The sequence below is a fragment of the Jatropha curcas genome, chromosome 8 (genome assembly GCF_041381405.1).
Source record: "Jatropha curcas cultivar XTBG-Jc1 chromosome 8, XTBG_Jcur_1.0, whole genome shotgun sequence".
Taxonomy (NCBI): Eukaryota; Viridiplantae; Streptophyta; class Magnoliopsida; order Malpighiales; family Euphorbiaceae; genus Jatropha; species Jatropha curcas.
This window is the reverse complement of record NC_143158.1, coordinates 17,100,390-17,127,240: the sequence shown is the minus strand read 5'-3', so window position 1 is coordinate 17,127,240 and position 26,851 is coordinate 17,100,390. Positions and strand designations below refer to the sequence as shown.

The 26,851-nt window shown below is 29.1% G+C and overlaps 1 protein-coding gene across 1 annotated transcript; it reads right to left on the bottom strand.

The window, feature by feature from the left end:
• Positions 1 to 1,180: 1,180 nt before the first annotated feature.
• LOC149494264 (putative LRR receptor-like serine/threonine-protein kinase At1g56140) lies at positions 1,181 to 22,603 on the bottom strand. Its single transcript, XM_089725439.1, has 7 exons — positions 22,435 to 22,603; positions 20,269 to 20,390; positions 5,398 to 5,403; positions 4,054 to 4,267; positions 2,343 to 2,574; positions 1,833 to 1,983; positions 1,181 to 1,504 (listed from the first exon to the last, which is right to left on the bottom strand). Exons 1-7 carry the CDS (start codon positions 22,601 to 22,603, stop codon positions 1,181 to 1,183), a joined length of 1,218 nt encoding a protein of 405 aa, XP_089581565.1.
• Positions 22,604 to 26,851: the final 4,248 nt, after the last annotated feature.

Below are 26,851 nucleotides of genomic sequence, written 5' to 3'. Positions count from 1 at the left end.
TGAAGAGTTGTAGTCTTCTGTTGCTAATTTGAGGCACTTTGACAAAGAAATCGGTCAGTACTATGAGGTTCCTAAAACACTTGCTTCTACTAATGGTGGCCAAGAAGATGCAAACGTTGTTCTTAGGAAGTAAACAATGATGATGACCAATGTTACCAAAGCCTAAAAGACGTGTCTGATCCTGCAATGCTTGAAGACAGTACTGCTGAGAGGCAATCTAAACTCATTTTTGCTTCATTACCTATAGGATTCAAGTCTGAAGGATACAAAATAGTGACCATTTGTGGATATGATGTGGCCGATTTAGGTATTATAGAGAAGTGAATAGATTTTCTCTGAATTAAATTATTAACTGTAGTTTAGTCTTATATGTGGCCAAAATTTAGAAGTCGATGAGTCTGATTATAAACTCAAAAAATTTGGCTCCAAATTTCATTTCATTTTGGCCACAACGTATTGAATTGGCACTACTTTTAGAATTTCAGTTAAATTTTGAGGAACTTGATGCTTTTCATGTTGAATTTGAATTGAAAAACTATAAAGCCAGAATTTTAGTCTTCCCTCCTTTTTCCCCAAAAATTTTGGGAATTTCATGAATAAGATCAAAATTTTGGCTTTCAATTTGGCTCCAAATGTAAAATGCTTCTAGCGTTACAACAGAAATATGGAAGGTTTGAATTTTTATTAAAAAAAGTGACGCCTCAATTCATGCAAGTAGGCCATTAATGCACTTCTTGGGATTGTCTTTGTTTCAGTTATTGTGTTCATTTGGGACTGTCCTTGTGTCAGTTATTGTTCTCGTAATTAATGGCGAAATTAAGACTTATTAAAGGCATTTGAGGAAGAAAATTCAATTAACTAACTTTCTTAATCCAATAGATTTTTCTATTTTCTCTAAATAAAGAGAACGAAGGAAGTATAAATTGTTTTACGGAAGCAAACAAAACTAAAAAAATTAATGAGAATTAAATCCGTAAACTCAAAAAAATAAATTTATGTCTATAAATTTTCGTGATTTTCATTCCAAAAAAATATGAACTATTATTGAGAAGGAAGAAAATACTAAATGGATATAATTTTACAGTTTTTGATTAATTTAATTTTGATCGGGAGGTCCGGAATTACGATCTCACAACCTTAAAGACAACACTATACTATTGAAACAAAACTTGAAACCTTGTCATTTCAGTCGTCGAGGTAAAGAAGAAGAATCACTAGGCAAAGGAGAGGGGAAAACCTCAGATATGCTATCCCAGGAAAGATTACCATCCTTTCTCGGCCTTCTATCTAAGAAAGCTGGCTTAATAGGCGTTCCTTCCATTTCAACTTTGCACGTTAACATTGCAACAATCTCTGACATTGGAGGTCTCAAATTAGCATGAGGTTGAAGGCAAAACAAAGCTACACGAATTGTTTGGAACACATCTTTCTCCACAAATCCACATTCTCGAATTCTAGGATCCACTAAATCAATTGCATTGGACATCTCATATAATTTCCATGCCTATAAGCAAAATAAACATCATGTAAGAATTATATTTAAAAATGGTTTAAACAAAAGAATTATATTTGAAAAATAAATATTGTTTAAGAAATAACTTTTTATTCAATAGTAATTGTTTTCAAAATTAGGATTTTACGAGTTTAAACTCTAGGTAGCAAGCCTTTTAAACTAAGAGTATATTTGGTTCAACTCTTTCATAGTTGACAATTGATATATATCCTACAGTAGGCTAAACATACTCGGAAAGGATTTTGATCAAACAATAACTACTAATTGATAGAAGTCTTAATAAATTATTATTTAAAAAAAGCTCATAATAACAACTTACGTATTCAGGAAGGTATTGCATTTCTGATGGTAAACTTAGATCTGTATTTTTTCTGCAGCTAATAATTTCAAGTATAAGTACTCCAAAGCTATAGATATCTGCCTTTTCTGATAATTCTCCTCTAATGGCATACTCAGGGGCTGTGTAACCTCTGAATGACAGCAACACAACATTTATAATGAAAATATAATTTCAAAATAAAAGTAGAAGAAGAGAAAGGAAGGACATCATAAAACAAAAACAAAGGAAGGACATCATAGGACAACACAACATTTTATAGTTGCGATTTATTTATACCAAACAAGGAATAAGAAATCTATGAAATTCAATTACAAAGATGACTTTATAGAATAAAGACAAACTGTATTAGTTTCTCTTTTTTATTTTTTGTTTGTTCCATACCTGATTCTCATAGTTAATAATATCATGTTAATGTGTGTTTGGTATTATAAATATTGTGAAAATGAAATTTTACAACTAAAATGAAATAAAAAAAAAGATACTACTTACAAAGTTCCAGCAAATGTTGTGCTAAGGTAAGCTTGATCTTCGGGAAAGAATCTTGCAAGACCAAAATCTCCAATCTTGGGTTGGAATTTATCATCAAGAAGAATATTACTAGCTTTAATATCTCTATGAACAATTCTTAGGTGTGAATCCTCATGTAAGTATTGCAATCCTCTAGCAATCCCTAAAATTATATTGAATCTTGTGTTCCAATCCAAGAATTTAGAGTTGTTTCCTGAAATTAAAAAATTTATCTTTTAATTAAAAAAAGTTGTTCAAATATTATCATGCTAAAGTCGGACTGAACTATATTTTTAGAAGACTATAAAGGCTAAATGCATAAATTGACCGCTGAACTTTATAAGAGAAGTCTAGTAACCTCTCCAATTTGTTTGGAATCCAGAATATGCAAATGATTCCCAAAAAGACAAATTTGGACTTACATGCCCTTTACATAAAAGGCTAAATCATTTAAAAAAATATATTTAATTTTGCGGGTAATTTTAATTGTACCATTATTTCAACTTTATTCTCATAGTACCTTGAATTTCAAATTTAGTTATAATAGCTATATAATTTCAAATTATATCCAATTTAATAAATAAAATATTATTTTTATTAAACTTATATTTTTTCTCATGGTCAAATTAACTAAAAGCTCGCGGTTTAACAAATTTGCTTCATAACACTGGGAGATGGGACAAGGGAAAACGAGTTTTCTGTCTTAGTGCCAATGGTGCCACTAGCTATGATTCTGTTATCGTGAGCTGCTGTTTGTATAATGATGCTCAGTAGAGTTGGGTCAAATCTAGTTTTTCCAGTTGGTAAAAATGTTTGTCTTGCTTGCCTGAGTATATTGTATTAGGCACTGCCTGAGTATATCGTACGAAGATATACTCTACTGGTTGGGTATAATTGCACAAAAGTATTTCTATTTCTTGCATGCTCTACTTTTAATTGAATATTTTTATTATGTTTTATATATGTAATTAATTATATTATTATAAAATATATATTTATAATGATAACATTTGCTTTTAAAAAATTTACAAAATGATAAAAAATTTTATGATATTATTGCAAATAAATAAATAGCATATATTAAAAAACTTTAAAACAAAAAAGTTTCCAAATGTGTTCTATAGTATTTTGTTTCTTTTAATTATTTAAGTTATGAATGATTTTTTTTAAAAAAAAATTCGAATTGAAATGTTATTTTTTTTACTACTATTAAGTGAATGCCTTTTCCATTTTTTTATTTTCTTTTTTGTTTGGAAAATTAAAAACAAAAATTGGAAAACTGTTTTCTACAAGTAAATATAATCTTATTTTCGATGTAGAAAATATATATTAACGTCAATGAAAACTACACCCAAATCATTGGGCCTCTCCCACGTACCATACCCTAAAATCTGAATAAAAAGGCTTCAAAGATTACAACACAAACAAGAAAAAGAGCACCACACAAAAACTTTTCTTGAGATAAGGATTTCAATTTGTAATTATTCAGTTTGTTTTGAACACAATTCATCGAATGACCATGTCCATATATATTTTTTTTTCTTAATATTGTTGAGATTATTGATTATAAAGTTCGATAATGTAATTGTTGAGCAATTTATTATATAATATGTTTTTATTGGAAAAAAAAAAAAGAAAAAGAAAAGAAAAGCAATATCAAGCAGAATGGTATAATAAGCTTTAGAGATTGTACCATATATAATGAGGTCCAAGCTCCTGTTCTTCATGTATTCATAAACAAGAAGTCGTTGGGGCCCATCAGAACAACATCCAAGAAGTCGAACCAAGTTCTTGTGTTGAATGCTTGTGATCATTCGAACCTCTGACAGAAATTCTGATTCTCCTTGTTGAGATTTGTCAAGAGACAACCTTTTAACCGCAATAACTCTACCATCACTTAACTTTCCCTGTTGAATGCCACCAAATATCATTAAATACTAGGATATAAATTTTTTTTTTTTTAAGAAAAAGAGTAAGGTAAAAAAAAAAATTGAAATAGAAGTGAAAATCAATATTTAATAATCGGAGTGGTTGCAGGCCAACCTATTTCCGATTTTTTAGTCTTTAAGAATCTAACTGCCAAACTTCACTGGAGAAAAAGTTTTAAGAAATGTCAAAAAACTTCAATCCAAATATAAAAATAAGCTATTGTTTAATCTCTCATATTTAATCTAATTAACAAAATGTTCCGTGCATTTTAAAAACTAGTATTCAAAAAACATAGATTTTATTAGTTGAACATACCCGTTAAAATAATTATTTATAATTTATTTTTATATTTTTTTTATTAATTTTTATAAAAATAATATAATATTTTAATATTTTTAGTTATAATTATTTTTATATTTTTTTTATTAATTTTAATAAAAATAATATAATATTTTAATATTTTTAGTTATAATTATTACATGTAGAAAAAAAATGTGCAAGCCACTATCATATATATCTAGCATTTGATAAAAATTTTTAATAATTTTTTCGATAGATTTTTTACAAAATGGAATAGTTATAAAGTTGAAAATAAATAACCATTTGATCCAATATCTCACCATATATAAAAATAAATGCATATATAAATTATTAGTAATTAAATTCAAAATTTTTTTGTCAGTATACCAAAAAAAAAATCAAAAGTTAAAATTAGTATCTCAGCCATTAATAATAATAAAATGAAAAATTTTCAATATAGCAATAGCAAAGAAACTCTTGATAGTAGACAGTCTTCAATGAATTATTGATAATAAAAGAAAAAAATTCTTGATAGTAGCGAAAGAAAATATAGTTATTTGATAGATTAAATTTTTAATTGAGTTATAATTTAAATATTTGTCATTTATTATCATAATAATAAATGTAATATTAACATCAAAGTATAATAACTTTTTAAACTAAAAATATGCAACAACTTAAAAAAAAGGTTAATGTTAAAATTAAAAATTACATTCATGATTTAAATAATTTTTTAAAAAAAATTAATAATTTATACTAATTGAAAATTAATCAAGAAATTTACTTAACAGATTAAGGATAAACTAACTAATACCTTCAAAAGAATGATAAGGCAAAAAATAGCTAACAATGTTAACAAAGCAAACAAAAGAAAATACGAGAAAAAAAATTTCAATTTATAACTTATAAATTTAATTATTTTTATATTTTTAATATAAAATATTTAAGTCCTTTTGCAATAAAATTATAAATATAATTGATTTAATATTGGCTTCAATCAAAACTTCTACAATAGGAATTTCATTCCTAATTAATATTGATAGAATTTTTCAATTACAATTTCTAATATATATTTAATTTAATATTAATAAAACATATATATTTTTTTATTTAATTAATTAATTAATTATTATTACGAATTTTATATATTTGATTAGTTTATTACATTTTGTATTACTTTAAATATTATTTAATATTAACTAACATTTTGCATGTATTAATTATCAAGAGAATATAAATTTCAATTAACTAATACAAACTATCTTCACAAAAGCCAATGATTTTTATTCCCTATTTTTTTCGAACTAATAAATTCATTTATTCAAAAGTAAATTATCTTTATTTTTTCAACCAATAAAATTAAATTTCTTAAAATTTTATATTCTTACCATTTATATCTTATATAATGTATAATATAATATATTATTTTATCCAATAGAATTTATATTTAAATAGGAAATTTATATCCTTAATAATTAAATTATCTTTATTTTTCAACTAAGAAAATTAAAATCCTTAAGATTTGATGTTCTTACCATATATATCTTATATAATAAATAATATAATTTATTATTTTATTCAATAAAATTTATATTTAAATAGGAAATTAGAATCTTTAATAATTGAATTAGCTTTATTTTTCAACCAATAAAATTAAAATCTTTAATAATTTCCTATTTAGAATTACATTAAACTTCATATAGATGTTAGAACATACTTAATAAATATAAATAAAAATTATTCTATTAATTTATAAATAGAAAAAGTTAAGATTATAGTTGCCGCAAAAAGAAGATGGGATTGCAAAAGTCAATAATTTCAAATTAATAAAATTTGGTGTAATAATTCTTTAGAGTCAAAAGCAACAAATCCGTGATAGTCAAAAATAATAAATTCTTGATAGTCAAAACTCAAAAGCAATTAAAAGTAAACGTATATATAGTGGTATGATAGGACAAAATCCTAATTAGAATAGTATTAAAGGACAAATTCCTAATTAAAGTGAGATTAAATTTATAATATTAATATAATAAAAATAATAAATTGATATCATAATTAGAATAGGATTTAAGTCAAATTCCTAATTAGAATGAAATTAAATTTATAATATTAATAAAAAAGAGCTACCAATAAGGGATTAATAAATTTAATATCTTATATTATAATATATTTAAATTATAAAATATTAAATTATAGTATTTTTATATGTATAGAAATTCCTAAGGTTTTCTAATTAGAATATGACTAAATTATTTTTAATGATATTTTTAATTAATCAATTGATAAAAATATGGCGAAGAAAAGAAAAAAGAAATGCAAGCATACCAAAGGATGTGGCGAAGAAGATGACAAGAAATATCCAGTGAAAATAGGTTTTGAATTTTGGTTACAAATTTAGCAACGGACGAAAATTCCGTTGCCAACGTGTTTGTAGAACCAACTCTCAGCGACGAAAAAAGAATTTATGTTATAAATTTAGAAACGGAAAAGTGTTCTGTTGCTAACACGTTTGTAGGACTCTTTATCAACTCTTAGCAACGAAAAAATAATGAAACAATATTTGTTAATTAATAAAAATAATATGATTAAGAAAATTAATGTAATCAATCTAATTAAAAATTATTATACAATTTTAATTGATAAATAAATAAAATTTTTCTAATTAAAGGGTCCATCTCTTTAAGATATTTTATGATAATGTTATTTAGGAGGAAAAACTCATAAGCTTGTAATTATTCATGATCACTAAACAATTACGGTTAATCTATAAATCTAAACTATAAGAACCGTAAATAAAAACTATTTTACTAATTTGTAAATAGAGAGAGAGTTAATGTTATACTTACCGCAAGAAAAAAACATGATTGCAAACTCAATAATTTCAAATTAGCAAAAATTTGATGTAACAATTCTTGATAGTTAAAAATAACAAATTCTTGATAGTTAAAAGTAATTAAAACTAAACATATATATAATGGTATGATAGGACAAATTTCTAATTAGAATGAGATTAAATTTATAACATTAATATAATAAAAATAATATTTTGACATCATAATTAGAATATGATTAGTAATGATATTTTTATCGATTCATAAACTTCGCAGGGATATTTTAAAAATCCAATGTTCCCCTCATTCGTAATTTTAAATATATTATAGATAGATTAATCATATAGTCTTTATAATTTAATTTCATTAATACTTTATTCCTACCAGAAAATAATAGTAGAATATGTTGTTATTAAAAGAAACAATAAATTGTCAAATCAAGACTTAGTTATGATTCTTAATAACTAAAATTTTTAAAAATATTTTTTTACTTATTAATAATGTAAAAAACTAAATTGTAAAAAAAAAAAAAGTTTCTGAAACACCCTGAATTTTTATTTTCGAAACCCTTGAATTTTTATTAAATCAAAAATCTGAATTTTTGACGGTATGGGCCATAAATAGTGAACAATTCTAATTTGAGCCCAAAGTTTCACGAGTTGGGCCGAAGCCCAAATAAAACGTCGAAAAGAAATTTTGAATCATAAACAGTTAAAAATTTTGAGAAATAATACGAAACCCAGTAATTTAACCTATTATGAATATGTATAAATTAATTATCCGAAAATTAAATATTGTTACTATTAATATTTATTTTTTTTATTTTTTTTATTTTTGAGTAAATGGAGAAATAGTTACAGAACCTAACTAAAAGAATCAAAATAAATCAAATCGGAAATTTTAGGATATTTTAGTTTTCTTGTGAATAATCTAGTTTATATTGGGAAGTGAGGTAATTGGCATATAGTGTAAGGGTTTTGTTTAGGAAACCTTGATTCCCTTGGGTAGGCAGCACCCATTTTAATTGACTCTTTGAATTATAGTTTATGGTATAAACATGTGAGTATATGATTGTTGTAATCAAGTGCTTAAGTAGGAAATGTGTTAAGCAACTTTTCCCTCCTTAAGCTTGGTTTAAGAAATGGATAATTAAGTGATTGGTTAATTCATATTAGTAGGTGTATTTTAGTGAGAGTATAAAGGAGAAACTGGTTCTTAAGTTAGTTTAGTTTGAGCTAATGATTGTTGTTGGACTATAAACCAAATGAGGACGTGAATTAAATTCTCCCTGTGATGCGAGTTACTTAGAACATAATATGTAAATTTGGGTAAAGTAAGACCTGTTGTTCTAATAAGCGGCAACTAATGTGAAGCTAGTGCCAATTTATATAAGTTAATATAGTAATGGATTTGTTTATTAAGTTAATTTGAAGTGGTGAATTTAGTTACTTAAAAGATGCATTTATCTAAGTGTAATTTAATTAAAGCAATGATTCTTAGCGACTAGTCTAGGATTTTATTAAAGGATACTTTTGCCTGAGTTAGGTGGATGAATATAGAGTTATTTATATATATATATATATATATATATGTGTGTGTGTGTGTGTGTGTGTGTGTGTGTGTGTGTACGAAATGTTTCATTTATTTGATAACTGGCTAAAGAAGCTAATTATATTGAGGTAAAGTGAGAATGTCTGATAATGCGCTTGGGTCAATGAAGATTATTTCAATTTATATGTTGAGAGTTGAATGTAATATTGATTTTGTTATTTGGAATGGAGGAAGGGAAATTTAACTGTTTGATCGCCCGACGGATGGACTGTATGTGCTGATTGATAAATATATATAATATTGTGATATTTGAGCAGGTAGATAGTCCAATTTTTAGGGGAGGTGCTGCCGAGATTTCAATAGAACATAATAAATAAGCTTATTTAGATAATGTAATACCCTGAATTTTTATTTTCAAAACTTTTGAATTTTTAATAAATCAAAAATCTGAATTTGTAATAGTATGGGCTTAAGTGCCGAGTAATTTTAATCTGGGCTTAAATTGCGAGTTGGGCTCAAGCCCAAAACAAGTTATCGGAACTTCTAGTCGAAAATAATTTAAACTTCTTAGAATTTATATTGGACCACTTCAAATAATAATGATAATTATATTTACCAATTAGTAATCTTAAATTTAATTTAAATCAATTAAATAAATCAAATTAGAAAGACTAAAATGGGGTTATCAGTAAATATTTAATTGTTGATAAATAGGAACCGTAAATCGGTTTAAAGTTTCTTGAAACCAAGAGAAAAACCAGATAATTAAACAAAAATCGAGCTAAATCGTTGAGTTGGACCAAACCGGTTCGAATCGAACCGGAATGGCCTAGAAGCCTCTCGACGCTGCCTCTCTTCTTTTTCTTTCTTTCCTTCTCTTCTTCTTCGCGTGACCCTCTCTTCCTCTCCTTCGATCTCCGTCCTCCGGCCACCAAATCCGGCAAGTGAATACTCTAAAAACATCTACTCAACGCAAGGAAGAAGATTATGGCTTTGATTTGAACTGAAATTGCGTCTATTTTGAAGGGGAAGAGCTTGAAGGTTCGGCCACCGTAGCGACACCTTTCTCCGACGATTCACGCCATTTCAGGCAAGCTTTGAGCACGGCCACCGTGCATGGCGGCGACAGCGGTGGTCCGGCGAGGCTCCGGCGAGGACCCCGAGAGGCAGAATGATCTCCTCTTCGCGCGGATCACGAAAATCAAATCCGATTTTCGATCGGTACACTCTAAGACTCAATTCGCAATTTTCAAATAAATCCTAAATTAATGAATTAATTGAGTAATTAAGTGAGTTAAATTGAATATTGCTAAATATAGTTTATGAATATTAATTATAAAATTGATATTGAAATGAAAATTTTAGCCAATAATTATATAAGTTAATTTTCAGATTTTAAGAAAAATAAATAGGAGGGATGATAATTTATGGTATAGACCGGTAACTAATGGTATTATGGAAATATTCTTGTAGGTTAATATAAAGGAGAATTTAATTGGTATTATTAGTATTATTATTATTATTATCGTTATTAATATTATTCTCATGCTAAAATACTACACAATGAATAATATCAGCATTATTCTTATTATTCTTAATGATTATTATGATTAATATTATTAGAAGATTATTTAAAGGTTATAAATTAGAATAAATAAATAAATAGGGAAACTATATATATAGAGAAATATGCAGTTTAGTTTGATATGTGAGTAACCAAAACTAATAATTAAGATAAGATACATTTCTCGAATAAGACCTCTTATTTAGAATTTTCTTATTATTTTAGATGCGTATAAGGTTCCGGAATATAAAGACAAAAACTGGAAGCGTGCAGTAGTAGAGAGAGTCCTTTAAAGGGCAATAAAGAACTGTGAGTAGTGTTAGATAATTCGCATCATCCGCCTGCATTCATGCATTCACGGCTAAATGTTATCATGCATTATGGTCATATTGTGCTGCACTATTTGTTGATGTTAAATATTGCTTGATTACTTGTGATATGATATTGTTGTGCCTTGTTTGTGTGGAATTGGGATGAAGTGGGTCACCATGGGTTTGTGAGACCGTTACCGTTATATGGATCCTGATTATGATTACCGTTACCGTTATATACCGTTACTGTTATATGGATCCTGATCTGATTATTGTTAGCCGGGTAAATGGGAGATCGGCGCCCCCATGTGCACCTACCGTTACCGTTACCGTTACTGTTACCGTTAACCACAGGTTGGCTTCTTTATTTGGGCGCACCTGATAGTTTAGATCTGATCGCAGCTCACAGGGTGGCCTCCTGTTTGAGAGCCTGAAGATCTAGATTGGATGGAGACGACCGGGTTGCCTCCTGTTGGTATTTTTTAAAAAAAAAAAAAAAAAAGAAAGAAAAGAAAAGAAAAGAAAAGAGAGAGATTGGCAAAATAATGAGAGGACCGGTCGTGTGAGGATTATACCGGCCAGCCAGAATGGGGGATTGGCTCCCTGGTGCACATGTGAATGGATGGGCCATGTGTGAGGACGGCTCATCGGGTTTCGGTGACTCCACTGACTAATTTCCACGTGATATGATTATATGAAGATGATAATAATTGTGATTGCTGTTGTATTGCCATTTGCGTGAAACTGCATGATCATATAACTAATCGAGTGACCACATTAAAATATTTTAGCATTTGTATGATTGTGTGGGGTGAGAGAGTTATCTAATCCTACTCACTGAGTCTAGTACTCACCCCCCTCCAACCTCCCCAAGTAATAGATGGAAAGAAGAATCCTGGAGTCCAATCGAACGAACGGGATACGAATCGATAGGAGTAATAATTATTGTATTGAATATGTAAATGCAAAGGATAGCGAATTATGGATTAGAGTTCCGCAATTGTATTCCAACTGGGTTGTAAATGAATAAATAGAGTATAGACATTTATTATTTGGGTTGTACTTTGGATATAATTGTGAAATAAATTATTGGGCCTGAATCCACAATTGTGAATAGAATGCGAGTTTTAAATAGTATAGGCTTACTACGGGCTTCGGGGGCCTTAAGCCCACCCAGGTCCTAGTGCCGGTCCGGCCTACGGAAATGGGTCGTGACAAAGTTGGTATCAGAGCATAAGTTGGACTTTAGGAATCAATTGCGGAACATAGGAAATGAAATATAGGACTCCTATGTTGGGATCGGCCGTAACCAACAAAGGAGGTGTAGTCTAGATTGAATTCCATTTTAGTGCCGGTGGACGCATCGTGCACAAGAATGGAAGGAAATCTATATGAAACTTAGGATGAGAACTAAAGGTACATAAATAATAGGAAATTATAAATAGGTCTGGATAACTGACATTTATAAAAGAAATATTTTGAGTTTGCTAAATCCCTTCTATAAAATTTTGAAGTAGGAGAATTGTTGGAAATTGGTGTAATGGCCTGATCACCCAGTACACCATGATTCGACAAGAGACACTGCTTCAAAAATTATTTGAAAGTGTTTAGAAAAGAATTCGGAGTTTTAAAGACAATAAGAAAGTGAATTTAGTTGAACTATAATTTGAGAAAAATGTTTTATTTGCTTATTGGAAATTGTTTTTACTGTGAAGTTGCAATTAATTGCTTGGTTTTATTAATTCTGGAATTTAAATTATTTACAATATTTGCATGTTTGATTTATTGTCATTTTGTCTATCCTGAGGACTAAATAGGGCCTATAGAAATGAATACTGGTAAATTAATAATAAATAGTATAGAATATGAATTTGAATGAAAATTTCAATTAAGATATAGATTAAATTCTAGAAATGTTATGGCTAGGGATTAAAAAGTGGAAATTGTAAATTAAATTAAATTAAGGGTTAGAAAAGAAGGCTTTAGGACAAGTAATCATACTAGACAAGAAATCCTCAATTAACCGAGGCGAAATTCAAGGATGTAAGAAGAGAAAATTTGTAAATTACTTAAGGAGAATAGAGAAGTATAGGAATAATTAAAAAGAGTCATACGTAGAAAATATAACTAGATAGGCCAAATAAATTAAAACAATATAAAATAATGGTAACATAATAAAGAAGCGTGTAAAATTTCCTTTGGAGAAATTAGTGTGAGGAAAAATTTTAGTGTTTGTAGTAGAATTACAAGTGGCTAGTGAATAATTGGGCTAATAGTTAATAGAAGTAATTATAAGTTATGAAATAATATGAATCTATAGGAGGAATTCACAAGAAAAGAAATGTGGCTGCTATAGGAACACTTAATGAATTAGGGATTGGGTGTATCTAGGTAGAAAGTTATGTAAAAGGGATTAATACTATTTATGAATTTAAGTTGATTATAAGAAACTTATATAAAATTCGCCTTACAAAAAAATTTAAAGTACAAAATTAAATCGATGTGCTAATAGAATGAAATAAAGATTTAATAACATTTGAAAGGGGATAAAGTTAAAGATCACTTATAATAATTAAGTAGAGATTAAAAAATTAGAATAAGGGAATCTAAAAAGCAATGACCTTAAGATGGAATCAAATTTTGTGTAGAATGATGGTTTTACACAATAGGTTCATGTACCTATAATTAAACTCACTTAAGGACAAGACTTAAATGAGGAGACATGGAGGAGAAAAGAAAGAATAAAATGAATCAAAAAGCTAGAAGAACTTAGATAAGATTAGGAGATGTTGAATAGTAGAAAAGCCGATAATATGGTCAATTAATTTATCTACTGTGGAATACTAGAATAAATAATTAGAAACAAATTGAGAAAGAAGTAAAGTTCCGATGTAAGAAATATGTATGCGAAATAATAATAATAATAAGAATAAAAAAAAAATCATAATATAAGTATAAATAATAACTAAATAAATAAGGATAAAATAATATAAATATAAATAGAAATAAATAAAGAGAAATAATAACAATAATCAAAAAATAAAAATAACTTTTGGAAAAATTTAAAGTGTGGACCAATTTACTTAATAGACTAGCAATAACGAAAGTGACAGTACCGATGGAGATTAGAATATTCTTGGTTTAAGAGGATTATTTAGGGATGAAATATATAACAGCAGACTAGAACTAGATGAGTTGAGGACTGTCCTCGTGGAGATAGACAATTCATTTTTGTGTTAAATACAAAAAGATTTTAGAAAATACAATGGGTGTTGATTTTCAAACTTGATGAAAATATTTTTATACCACGATTGAGATTGGTTTTGGAATGAAATGAAAGTAAATGCAAAGTTCTGTTAAAAGAATTTAAAGGTTTTGTGTGAGTGACATGCCGATGTTTTTAAAAGTGGAAAAGGGAAAATTATTTTGAAAGTTTTTAAATAGCCAGTTACCCATAGAATGGTCAACCTAGAATATAGTTGGCAACTCATTAGTTGAATTTTTAAATAAACGATTAAGCTAATAATTTATATCGGTGAAATAATGTATAGTGGATATATTAGTAAATGAGGACTCTTAAATTGCCCAAAAATCTTTATTTAGTAGACACATTAGATGAAATTCACATGAGATAGCTAGTATTGTAGACTATTAGTGCAAATGAATCGAATGAGGTAGAAATTTTCTCAAGAATAAGAAATACAAATCAATAACACTAAGAAATAGATACATCAAGAACTGAAAGTTTTAATACTATGCCTTATTGACTATAGTGAATTGGGATAAATCCAAACTAAAGAGACTTGATATTTAAATTTAAACATTCAGGTAGTTTACCAGATCATAACGAAATTATTCAGCTCTAGGGGACGTTTGAGAGTTAAAAGATATGTTAATAAAAGATAATTTAAACATGTAGCAATTAAGTTCTCTGGGCTCTTCGATAAATAATAAAATTAAAATCCTTACAGAAAAGAGAACAAAAGAATTTAGTGAAGTGAATCATAAGGTAATTGATAAAAATGTTGACAGGTCAGCGAAAGGGGGAAAGACCTGAACTTAGTCGAGGTCTAGATAAGAATACCAGGTGGCAATATGCTCACTGAGAAACTAGAAATGATAAGGTGAAATGGATAAATTTAAAGAAGTTATAAATACCTTGCTAGACTTAAATAAGAAAAGAGGAAATAGATAAATTGATACTATAACTTGGATGAAAAGAAAAAAATTTAAATTAAACAATTAGCTTATGTATTATAAATGTGGAGTAGGACCTTGCTATTATTTCATAATTAAGGCATAAACTGAAATTTCATATGGAAACGAATAAATTATTTAGTTGACGCAGAGTTGGGTGAAATAAATTGAGTTAGTGATGTGTACTTAATTGGGGTGTCGGAATGGTAAGACAGCGTTAAGTCGGGATTTAAGAAATTAAGTGAAATCATAAATATTAGGTTGCAACGATAATGATCGGATAAGCCGTGAAAAATCATGAGTCGTAGTATAAAGAAACTAAGTGGAAGGAATACTTAATAAGTAGACTTCAATATCCTTAAGATGAATTAATAAGCAACATAGGTGAAATAAGAGGTTATTATGAAAGTCAACTTTTAATGATAAATGTTAAGATAATTTAAGGAATAAGTGTTAGGCGTAAGGATGGCGATTAAATAGAAAGTGTGGAGATCCCTGTAGAGTAAGATAATTAATAATGCGGGAATGTCCTTAGTAAATGAGCTATTTAAATACTTGCGCTAGCATACGATAAAAATATTATAAGAATAATAGAACTTGTATAAAAAGAACTGATAGAGTGAGCTTGAATAACCCTGCGATACTATAGACAACGGGATTACGGTAAAAGTTTTTCATTTTTGATTAATAAAAGATTTAGTCATAACATATGTACGTTAAATAAATCTATTTTGATTATAAATAAATTAAATTTCAACTTGTTTTGCTTTTGGCAAATTATATATCTGGTTTTCATAAAGAAATGCGTAATAAAATTTAATATATATATATAGTAAGCATTTTATTGAGAGGCTGGGTTAATTATAAGATTTTTATTGAAAGAAAGATTTCATAGCAACGGAATTTGCTTCAGTTAGGTGGTAATATGTAGTTGAACGGAATTGTTTTTCTAAATATGACGATTGGCGGCAGAAGTACAATCAGAATACCCCACTCACTACCTTTCCTCGATCTGTATTTTCGCTTCCGAGCTGTCTCCTTAGTATTGAAAGCAATTTCTTATAACTTTATAATTTCCCATGCGTCCTTTCTTATTCTTTCCCACTAAAATCAATTCGAGGACGAATTGTCTTAAGGGGGGAGATTGTAATACCCTGAATTTTTATTTTCAAAACTTTTGAATTTTTAATAAATCAAAAATCTGAATTTGTAATAGTATGGGCTTAAGTGCCGAGTAATTTTAATCTGGGCTTAAATTGCGAGTTGGGCTCAAGCCCAAAACAAGTTATCGGAACTTCTAGTCGAAAATAATTTAAACTTCTTAGAATTTATATTGGACCACTTCAAATAATAATGATAATTATATTTACCAATTAGTAATCTTAAATTTAATTTAAATCAATTAAATAAATCAAATTAGAAAGACTAAAATGGGGTTATCAGTAAATATTTAATTGTTGATAAATAGGAACCGTAAATCGGTTTAAAGTTTCTTGAAACCAAGAGAAAAACCAGATAATTAAACAAAAATCGAGCTAAATCGTTGAGTTGGACCAAACCGGTTCGAATCGAACCGGAATGGCCTAGAAGCCTCTCGACGCTGCCTCTCTTCTTTTTCTTTCTTTCCTTCTCTTCTTCTTCGCGTGACCCTCTCTTCCTCTCCTTCGATCTCCATCCTCCGGCCACCAAATCCGGCAAGTGAATACTCTAAAAACATCTACTCAACGCAAGGAAGAAGATTATGGCTTTGATTTGAACTGAAACTGCGTCTATTTTGAAGGGGAAGAGCTTGAAGGTTCGGCCACCGTAGCGACACCTTTCTCCGACGATTCATGCCGTTTCAGGCAAGCTTTAAGCACAAGGTTAAATTTTCCGGCCACCGTGCATGGCGGCGACAGCGGTGGTCCGGCAAGGCTCCGGCGAGGACCCCGAGAGGCAGAATGATCTCCTCTTCGCGCGGATCACGAAAATCAAATCCGATTTTCGATCGGTACACTCTAAGACTCAATTCGCAATTTTCAAATAAATCCTAAATTAATGAATTAATTGAGTAATTAAGTGAGTTAAATTGAATATTGCTAAATATAGTTTATGAATATTAATTATAAAATTGATATTGAAATGAAAATTTTAGCCAATAATTATATAAGTTAATTTTCAGATTTTAAGAAAAATAAATAGGAGGGATGATAATTTATGGTATAGACCGGTAACTAATGGTATTATGGAAATATTCTTGTAGGTTAATATAAAGGAGAATTTAATTGGTATTATTAGTATTATTATTATTATTATCGTTATTAATATTATTCTCATGCTAAAATACTACACAATGAATAATATCAGCATTATTCTTATTATTCTTAATGATTATTATGATTAATATTATTAGAAGATTATTTAAAGGTTATAAATTAGAATAAATAAATAAATAGGGAAACTATATATATAGAGAAATATGCAGTTTAGTTTGATATGTGAGTAACCAAAACTAATAATTAAGATAAGATACATTTCTCGAATAAGACCTCTTATTTAGAATTTTCTTATTATTTTAGATGCGTATAAGGTTCCGGAATATAAAGACAAAAACTGGAAGCGTGCAGTAGTAGAGAGAGTCCTTTAAAGGGCAATAAAGAACTGTGAGTAGTGTTAGATAATTCGCATCATCCGCCTGCATTCATGCATTCACGGCTAAATGTTATCATGCATTATGGCCATATTGTGCTGCACTATTTGTTGATGTTAAATATTGCTTGATTACTTGTGATATGATATTGTTGTGCCTTGTTTGTGTGGAATTGGGATGAAGTGGGTCACCATGGGTTTGTGAGACCGTTACCGTTATATGGATCCTGATTATGATTACCGTTACCGTTATATACCGTTACTGTTATATGGATCCTGATCTGATTACTGTTAGCCGGGTAAATGGGAGATCGGCGCCCCCATGTGCACCTACCGTTACCGTTACCGTTACCGTTACTGTTACCGTTAACCACAGGTTGGCTTCTTTATTTGGGCGCACCTGATAGTTTAGATCTGATCGCAGCTCACAGGGTGGCCTCCTGTTTGAGCGCCTGAAGATCTAGATTGGATGGAGACGACCGGGTTGCCTCCTGTTGGTATTTTTTAAAAAAAAAAAAAAAGAAAGAAAAGAAAAGAAAAGAAAAGAGAGAGATTGGCAAAATAATGAGAGGACCGGTCGTGTGAGGATTATACCGGCCAGCCAGAATGGGGGATTGGCTCCCTGGTGCACATGTGAGTGGATGGGCCATGTGTGAGGACGGCTCATCGGGTTTCGGTGACTCCACTGACTAATTTCCACGTGATATGATTATATGAAGATGATAATAATTGTGATTGCTGTTGTATTGCCATTTGCGTGAAACTGCATGATCATATAACTAATCGAGTGACCACATTAAAATATTTTAGCATTTGTATGATTGTGTGGGGTGAGAGAGTTATCTAATCCTACTCACTGAGTCTAGTACTCACCCCCCTCCAACCTCCCCAGGTAATAGATGGAAAGAAGAATCCTGGAGTCCAATCGAACGAACGGGATACGGATTGATAGGAGTAATAATTATTGTATTGAATATGTAAATGCAAAGGATAGCGAATTATGGATTAGAGTTCCGCAATTGTATTCCAACTGGGTTGTAAATGAATAAATAGAGTATAGACATTTATTATTTGGGTTGTACTTTGGATATAATTGTGAAATAAATTATTGGGCCTGAATCCACAATTGTGAATAGAATGCGAGTTTTAAATAGTATAGGCTTACTACGGGCTTCGGGGGCCTTAAGCCCACCCAGGTCCTAGTGCCGGTCCGGCCCACGGAAATGGGTCGTGACAGATAAATTCTATAATTCGATACATAATAAATAAAGTGCTCTAATTATTTATTTATTCATTATCATTATTATTCATTTAAGTATTCCATTATTTATTTATTTTATTATTGTTGTTTATTGTTAACACTATTTACTTATTTATTTGCATTTGATTTTAGATGTCTAATTGTGCATTGCATTACGATGTTTAATTGATTAACATGCTTGCATTTAATTGCAATACTTGATTAATTGTGTTGTGATATTGCTGTGCTTTGTTTGTGTGGGATTGGGAGGAAGTGGGTCACCATGGGACTGTGAGGACGGTCTGCCGTCGGCCAGTATGGGGAGATCGGCGCCCCCGTGTGCACCTACCGTTACCGTTACCGTTAACCACAGGGTGGCCTCCTGATGGTATGGAAAAGAAAAGAGAGAGATTGGAAAAACAATGAGAGGGCTGGTCAAGTGAGGTTTAGACCGGTCGGCCAGTATGGGGGATTGGCTCCCTAGTGCACACGTTATGAGAGGATGGGCCATGTGGGAGGACGGCTCATCGGGGGATTCGGTAACACCACTGACCAATTTCCACGTGGTGTGATTATATGAAGATGTTAATGATTGTGAGTGCTGGTGATTTGCCATTTGTGTGACTGGCTGCGTGAGCACTAGTCGGATGACTAGATTGATATGCTTACATGTTTGTGTGACTGCGTGTGTTGTGCATAATCATTACTCCTTAGAAAACTCACATGTCTTGTTTGATTTTTTTTCAGGAAGTAGGTTTTCCTTTAATCCGATTTAGGCTATGTTTCTTCGGCGCAGGGCAATAGAGAAATTTTTCTAGTTCCATAATTATTTTACTATGTAATGATGTGTATAAAAAGCCATGTATACCAAAGAGTTAGTGACTCCGCAGTTGTAGAAAATTGTATACAATTAGTCGTGTATTAATATAGACAATATAATTATGTGAGCCCATATTAAAAAAATGTGGTGAATTGTTAACTGGGCCTAAACTGTGAAATGTTATAGCTGATAAATTTGGGCCGAGATTTAATAAAATCTTGAGATTTATTTTCCTATAAACATGGGCTGAATGTTTGAAATTTATATTGAGATAATAAATTTTAGTGATTCAGGCTTACTACGGGCCTCGGGAGCCTTAAGCTTACCTGGGCCCTAGTGCCGGTCCGGCCCACGGAAACGGGTCGTGACAGTTTCAGACTCAAAAATATTCATCTAATTACTCATTCCATCATTGTTGAGGTCAGAAAACAGAGATCCAAGTGAATATTTAACAGGAATCAACTTGTTAATTAAATTAAATTTGAAATAATAAAAAATAATTTATCCTAAATAAAAATTTAAATTGAGTGTCAATACCCGGTAAACAGGTCCGAATCCACCTCTTCCAAGAAGATTGCTAGGATCAAAATTCTTAGTTGCCTTCTTTAATATTTGAAAGTCAAAATAGCTTATTGTTGGAAGATTTCCACTCCATAAGTCTGCATAACAACAGCAGTATCAATAATTAAATCTTAATCCCAAACTAAAAAGTTGCATTATGGTATAAAGAAAGAAATAAAATATTACAGCTATCTATATAGATAGATTCATACCATTTCATATATATATATAAATAGTCATGAGTTGAAATATAGTATCAATTTGCTCCTAAAATATTTATTAGATGTTTAATTTGACCCAAATTGAATTTTGTACCAATTTACAACATAAATTTTGGACTAAAAATGATATAATGCACATTTTCCACCTTTATAGTACAAAAAAAATATTTAAATAATCACGAGTTCAAAAAATAAAACTAAAAAAACGTGAAATGCGGTTTGTTTTCGATTAAATTTCTTGTTTTTGGTTTTTTTTTAAAAAATAAATAAAACTTGTTTGTTTAAGCTTGTTTAATTTTTTTTCTTTGTTTTTGAGAAAACTATTTTTAAAATAAAAAATAAATTTTATGAAACCACAAGTAGTCGTTTACGTAATTGTGTTTTCTGTTTTTCATTCTACATTGTTTTTTTTCTTTTTTTATAAGATTTATCCTCATAAAATTATTATTATTATTATTATTATTATTATTATTATTATTATTATTATTATTATCCCTATCTATATAAATCTAATGTCATTTATGTATCCAAAATATATAAGCATATATTTTTATCTCTAATGAAATTCTCGGCTTTTTTTTTTTTTCTATCTCTTCTCTATTTAGTATTATTTTTATATTTACTATTATTTTCCCTATCTATATAAATCTAATGTCATTTAGTATTGTTTATTTATTATAATATTTGGATATTATGTTTTTATTCAACATAATAATCAATAGTTACTGTAATTTTGAAATTTTAAAATTAAATTGTAAATATTTTTAATTATTTTTTTGAAAATTTAGATTTTAAAATTTTTATTATTAACTAAATTTTTTAATGATTTAATAACGGTGATATTTGATAATTGGAAGAATTTTTCATATCATAAAAAAAATTTTATAAAAAATTAGTTTTTAAAAAATAAATAATCAAAAACTAAAAACTGCTTCATGTTTCTAATAAATAAAAAATTAAAAACAAACAACTGCAACAAACGAGATTTAAGGTGCTGTTTGTTTTCGATTAAATTTCTTGTTTTAATTTTTTTTAAATAAACAAAACCTGTTTGTTTAAACTTATTTATTTTTTTTCTTTACTTTTGAGAAAACTGTTTTGAAAACAAAAATTAAATTTTACGAAACCATAAATAGTGGTTTACATAATTGTGTTTTCTATTTTTAGTTCTACATTTCTCATTTTTTTCATTTTTATAAGATTTATCCTCATAAAATTATTTTTGTTGTTATTATTACTATTATTTTCTCTACATTATAAGTTATTATCCAAAATATACAAGCATATATTTTTATCTCTATTATTCTCATCTCTTTTTTTTTTCTATCTCTTCTCTATTTAATATTATTTTCTCTATTTATATAAAATCTAATGTCATTTAGTATTATTTATTATAATATTTGGGTATTATGTTTTATTCAACATCATAATCAATAGTTACTATAGCCTCGAAATTTTAAAATTAAATTATACAATATTTTTAATTATTTCTTCTGAAACTTTAAATTTTTGAAAAATTTATTATTAACTAAAATCTTCAGTGACTTAATAAGAGAAAGATTTGATAATTGAAAGAATTTTTCTCATTTTGAATAAAAAAAATATAAATTTTGAATAAAAAATAGTTTTCAAAAAATAAGTAATCAAAAACTAAAAACTGTTTCATGTTTCTAATAAATAAAAAATTCAAAACAAATAACTATAACAAACGGATCTAAATTTTCATTCTTTGACGAGTGTTATAATTAAGTTTTTTCTTTTTCAAATATTTTCAGTATTTTAAAAATATTAAAACAACTTTTTTAAGAATAAGGAAGGAACAGAGCCTAAAAATTAGGATAATTGATTCTAAATTCCAATAGTAACCTCAAATGGGACATCTATATCTAGTGCAAATCAAAGGACCAAAAAGAACATTTACCTTTTTGTCTATTGTTTTTTCTTCTTAGAACAAATTCCACCACCTGTGAAGGTTTAACGAATTTCCAAAAGATTAAGAAGAGAATTAGCAAAACTATTACGATAACAGAAATTGCCCCGAGGAAAAAGAACAGAGCTGAAGAATGCGGCGAAGTTGAATAACTCTGCATCTCATCAATTTAGAGGATCGCTGCGTTTATTAATTTTAATTATTAGGTCAAAAAGAAAAAATAATCCAAAATTTTAAATTAAATCAAAAGATAAAATTGCAGAAAATGAAGAATTATTACCTGACTTTCTTGGAAGTGATTTTGGTTAGTTCAAGTTTATGTTGATCAGCGACATACGAAACTCATTGTTTAATTTGTTGGAAGGAGGAAAGGTCTAATCCTTCGGTTATTTCAAGTAAATTTGGCTTCATCTATGTTGTCTTGTTTGTGACTAATTTGTCTGAAACATCCAATCGCCGGCTGGTATTTTCAATTTGTCGGTCAACTGTTTATGCACTGCTACAATCTTTTCTTAGCCCAACTAAACAATATAATTTCTAACTCCTTATTTTGATGATCAATTTTTCTGTCTGATTTAGCTTCGTTAGTAATAATAGGCCATGGTTGCAAGCTACGAGTACAGACCCAAACAAACATGTTGGTGACACGAATATGATGTGCCAAATACGTGATTTAGTCTTTGAATTTTGATTAGAAAAATCTTTACGGCAATCTGAACTTTAAAATCGACTTTTTATAAATATCTCACACATCTTTAGACTTAAAATAACAATTATTTTTAAGGTTTTTCGATTTATATGTAAAATATTGATCGAATATGTGGGTAATTAGACTTCTGAAACAATAATTTTATATTTTTTGTTATCAAATAAATGTTTAATCGATCCAATTATATAAATTGAGATGTTTAATACGTCAAATAAAGTATTTAATAAGTCTAATTTTATAATTTTCAGTGTTAAGTTGATTACAATGAAAGTCGAGGGTATACAAAATTTTTTATAAAAAATACAAAGGTGAATTTATGTATTGAATCTTAAAGTTTGATACGGTGACTCTTTCAACTTTACTTTTGCATCAGTTACACATCTCAAATTTCACTTTTTGTTTTAATTACACACCTTGCCACGTTTGAAAATGAAATTAAGAATGCAAGCACCATAAAAGAGAGTGATAGAGACGTTGAAATATCCATCCTAACATTTTAGCTTTTGTTTTTAATGTTATATTCTCTCTCCCATTTTCTAACATAAAACACAATTAATTAAAATACTTGTTTTGAGCTTTAATTTTCTTTCCTATCTCTTCTTCTTCTACAAATTAACATTTTCAGCCTTTTTTTTTTCTTTTACTTTTTATTGTAGAATGGGAGATCATAATAGTTTTTCTTATTAAATTAATTTTTCATGGTTGATATGCTTTTTCAGTTTAATTTTTTAAAAAATAAAATTTTGCAATTTAAAACAAAAAGATTAAGGTATTTTTATTCCCTTCTTTTGCAGTTTAAATTTTTAGCTTGAAGCAATTTTTTTTTTTTTTTCTTTTTGCTTCTTGTTATGGAACAAGAGCTGCTTCTTGACGTTTTTATTGTGGTTTTTTATAGAGACAAATCCAACAAAAATGAAAATAAATTTGCAAAAAAAGAAAACCATAAATTCCTTAAAAATACATATCCAAACAAAATAGAACAATATGAAACTAAGAACCACAGATGTGATCACATTTTTGAGTAATAAACTTATAGTATAGAAATTTATAACAATTAAACACAACCTTACTAAACCTCAAGAAAAAGCCCAAATCAAACAAAGTAAAGAAAAAATACAAAGAATTTGCCAAGCTAAAAAGAAGACTAAAGGGGTTTTAAAAAATTCTCAATAAAATTGAACGGTATAAAATAAAGAGATGGAGAAACAAAGATCTGAATGTTATACCCAAAAATAATAAACCTCTCAACAACTCTCTCATTTTGATTGATTGGTTTCACAAAAATAAAAACTACAAATTGAAATAAGAACTAGAAGATAAAAGAGAATTCGAAAAACTAACAAGCAGAAGTATTAAAAATGGATCTGCATGAGGAACCGTCGATGGTTGTTTGGTGTTCACTAATGGATGTGCTATGGTGAGAGTTAGAGCGATGTTTAATTTTGATTTGGAGTTATAATTTTGATTTAAGATTAAGAGATAAAGAATTTTTTTTTTTTTTTTTGGGAAGAGAACCTTGTTTGATTTTAATTTGAAATTTTAATTTTTTTGTCATGTTTTTTATTGGAGATGAGCTGAGTTGGGGCTAATGTGTATAAATAATTTGCCATTTGAAATTGATATTGTCTACACCACAACACATGTAATTCACGATTTATTTTTCCTTTAGCTGGGTGTGTAACTGAAACTCCCTTTATTCTCTTTATATAGATAAACTTTCTAATTTGGGTGTTTCTTTTATACAGAGAATTTTACTCAAAATAGAAACTTTGAAAAAGATGTCGGATGAAAAAGATCAAGATGCCCTTGTTTTAGCTTTGTAAACCGCATGCATATTGTGCTTTGAATGAGGAAAGTGGCAGACAAAAAAGAAAAGACATTTAATGCACTTAAATTTCCAAAGTCTAACTGGATGACTATTTTTAAATGTGTACTTTTAACAATATGCTCGACTTTTGGATGTGTGCTCATATTTTGAATAAATTGTACAAAGTGAAAAAAAATGATGATAAATGTGAATTAGTCGTACCCTATTTAGGATTCCCTTTAAGTGAAAATAGAGTAGTTGTTCCTTATTTCTAAAGAGGCACCACTTAGAAATTATGCTCTCAAACCTCCCGAAAACCCATTCATTTTTCATAACCGCCGGCTTCCAACCCTTTATTAACGTCGTTCAACGGTCATAAATGATGTCCAGGATCAAGAAGATCGGAGCTCATTCTAAAAAATAAAAAATGGCAACAAAGAGAGATGAATCATCATCAAACCCAACACCAAGAAAAACAAAAGCTTCGAAGGGCAAAGCAAAATTATCCTTAGATTGAAAAGCCAAAAAAAAAATTATCATCTTTAACCATAACACCAGTCGCCACTACTAAGAAAGTTGCCCCCAAACAGAAAAAGGTCCCTACGACTAAAAACCCACCACACAAGAAGCGAAAATTGATTGCTGAAGAGCATGAATCAATCAAATCAGAGGAAGAAGAGCAATTTGAGACAGAATCAAATGATGAAGGGAGTAGTGGTGATTTTTTAGAAAGTTCGGGCTTATATCTCTGTCTAGACAAGATTCTATAATCACATAGTAATGCATGAGAAATTACTGTATGAGAAAATGGTAGATTTTTGTGAACTCAAGGATATAGGTTTAGACCTAGGACATTACTTTGATCTTCGAATATAGAAGTGTATGTCTCTTTCTGATGATGTTGACCCTAGGCTTGTTAGGATTTTTTATGCAAATCTTTATGTAGAGGAGCAGAAACATAAGAATAGGGTTAAGCTTAATCTAATTTTTGTGGTTAATGGTATAGAAGTAAAGATTAACGAGACTGTGTTGCAAAAAAATTATTGTTGTTCCTGGCAATGATTATGATTCAATTTTAAAAGACCTTGCAAAACCCTCTAACAGTAAACTTAGTGAATTTGAGAGAACTGAATTAGTAGAGGATTATTCAAATAATAAAGTAGTGCATACTAGGATGAAAGCAATTCTTAGGTTGATCCACTTGATTGTGTGTTCAAATATCTTGCCTAAGTCTAGAAGTAAGGATAATATGACGGATGATGAGACTTTGATTTTGTGGCACATTTTCCACCGTTCAATATTGAATGTTGCTGAGATTATCGTGAAAAATATTACGAACAACAATAAAATTTTGAGCTCAGAGAATTATAAGAGTAGAAAAAATTGCATTCAATTGCCTTTATGCGAGGTTGATTTCTAAGTGCATAGTGAAAAGTGCTATTGATCTATCTGTGAAAAGGGAGCCAGCATAAAGCACATAGAGAAGATAAATGCAAGGTACCTAGTGAGGACAAAAAATAGGGGATGGACACTTCTCAAATATGTGCAACCTGATGATGTGATAGAGTGGGGTAGTAAGGATGAAAATCGTATTGTTAAGCAAGCTTCCAATGTTCCAAGAAGGGCACCAAGGGTCTCTACAAATGTTAACAGTAAGTTGGAAGAGTTTTTGAAAAGAATGGAGACAATGAATTCTATGATGCACACTTTGATGGAAAATGTTTATCAAAGTTATGCATATTGAAGAGCTTAAGGCATCTATTGGTGACATTAAGAAAATTGTGCAATCCATGGGCCAGCTCACTAAGATTCCAGATACACCATTACATGAGCACAACAAGGGAAATAGTGACCAGATTTTGGAAAAGTAGGGCAAGAGAAATGAAGATATG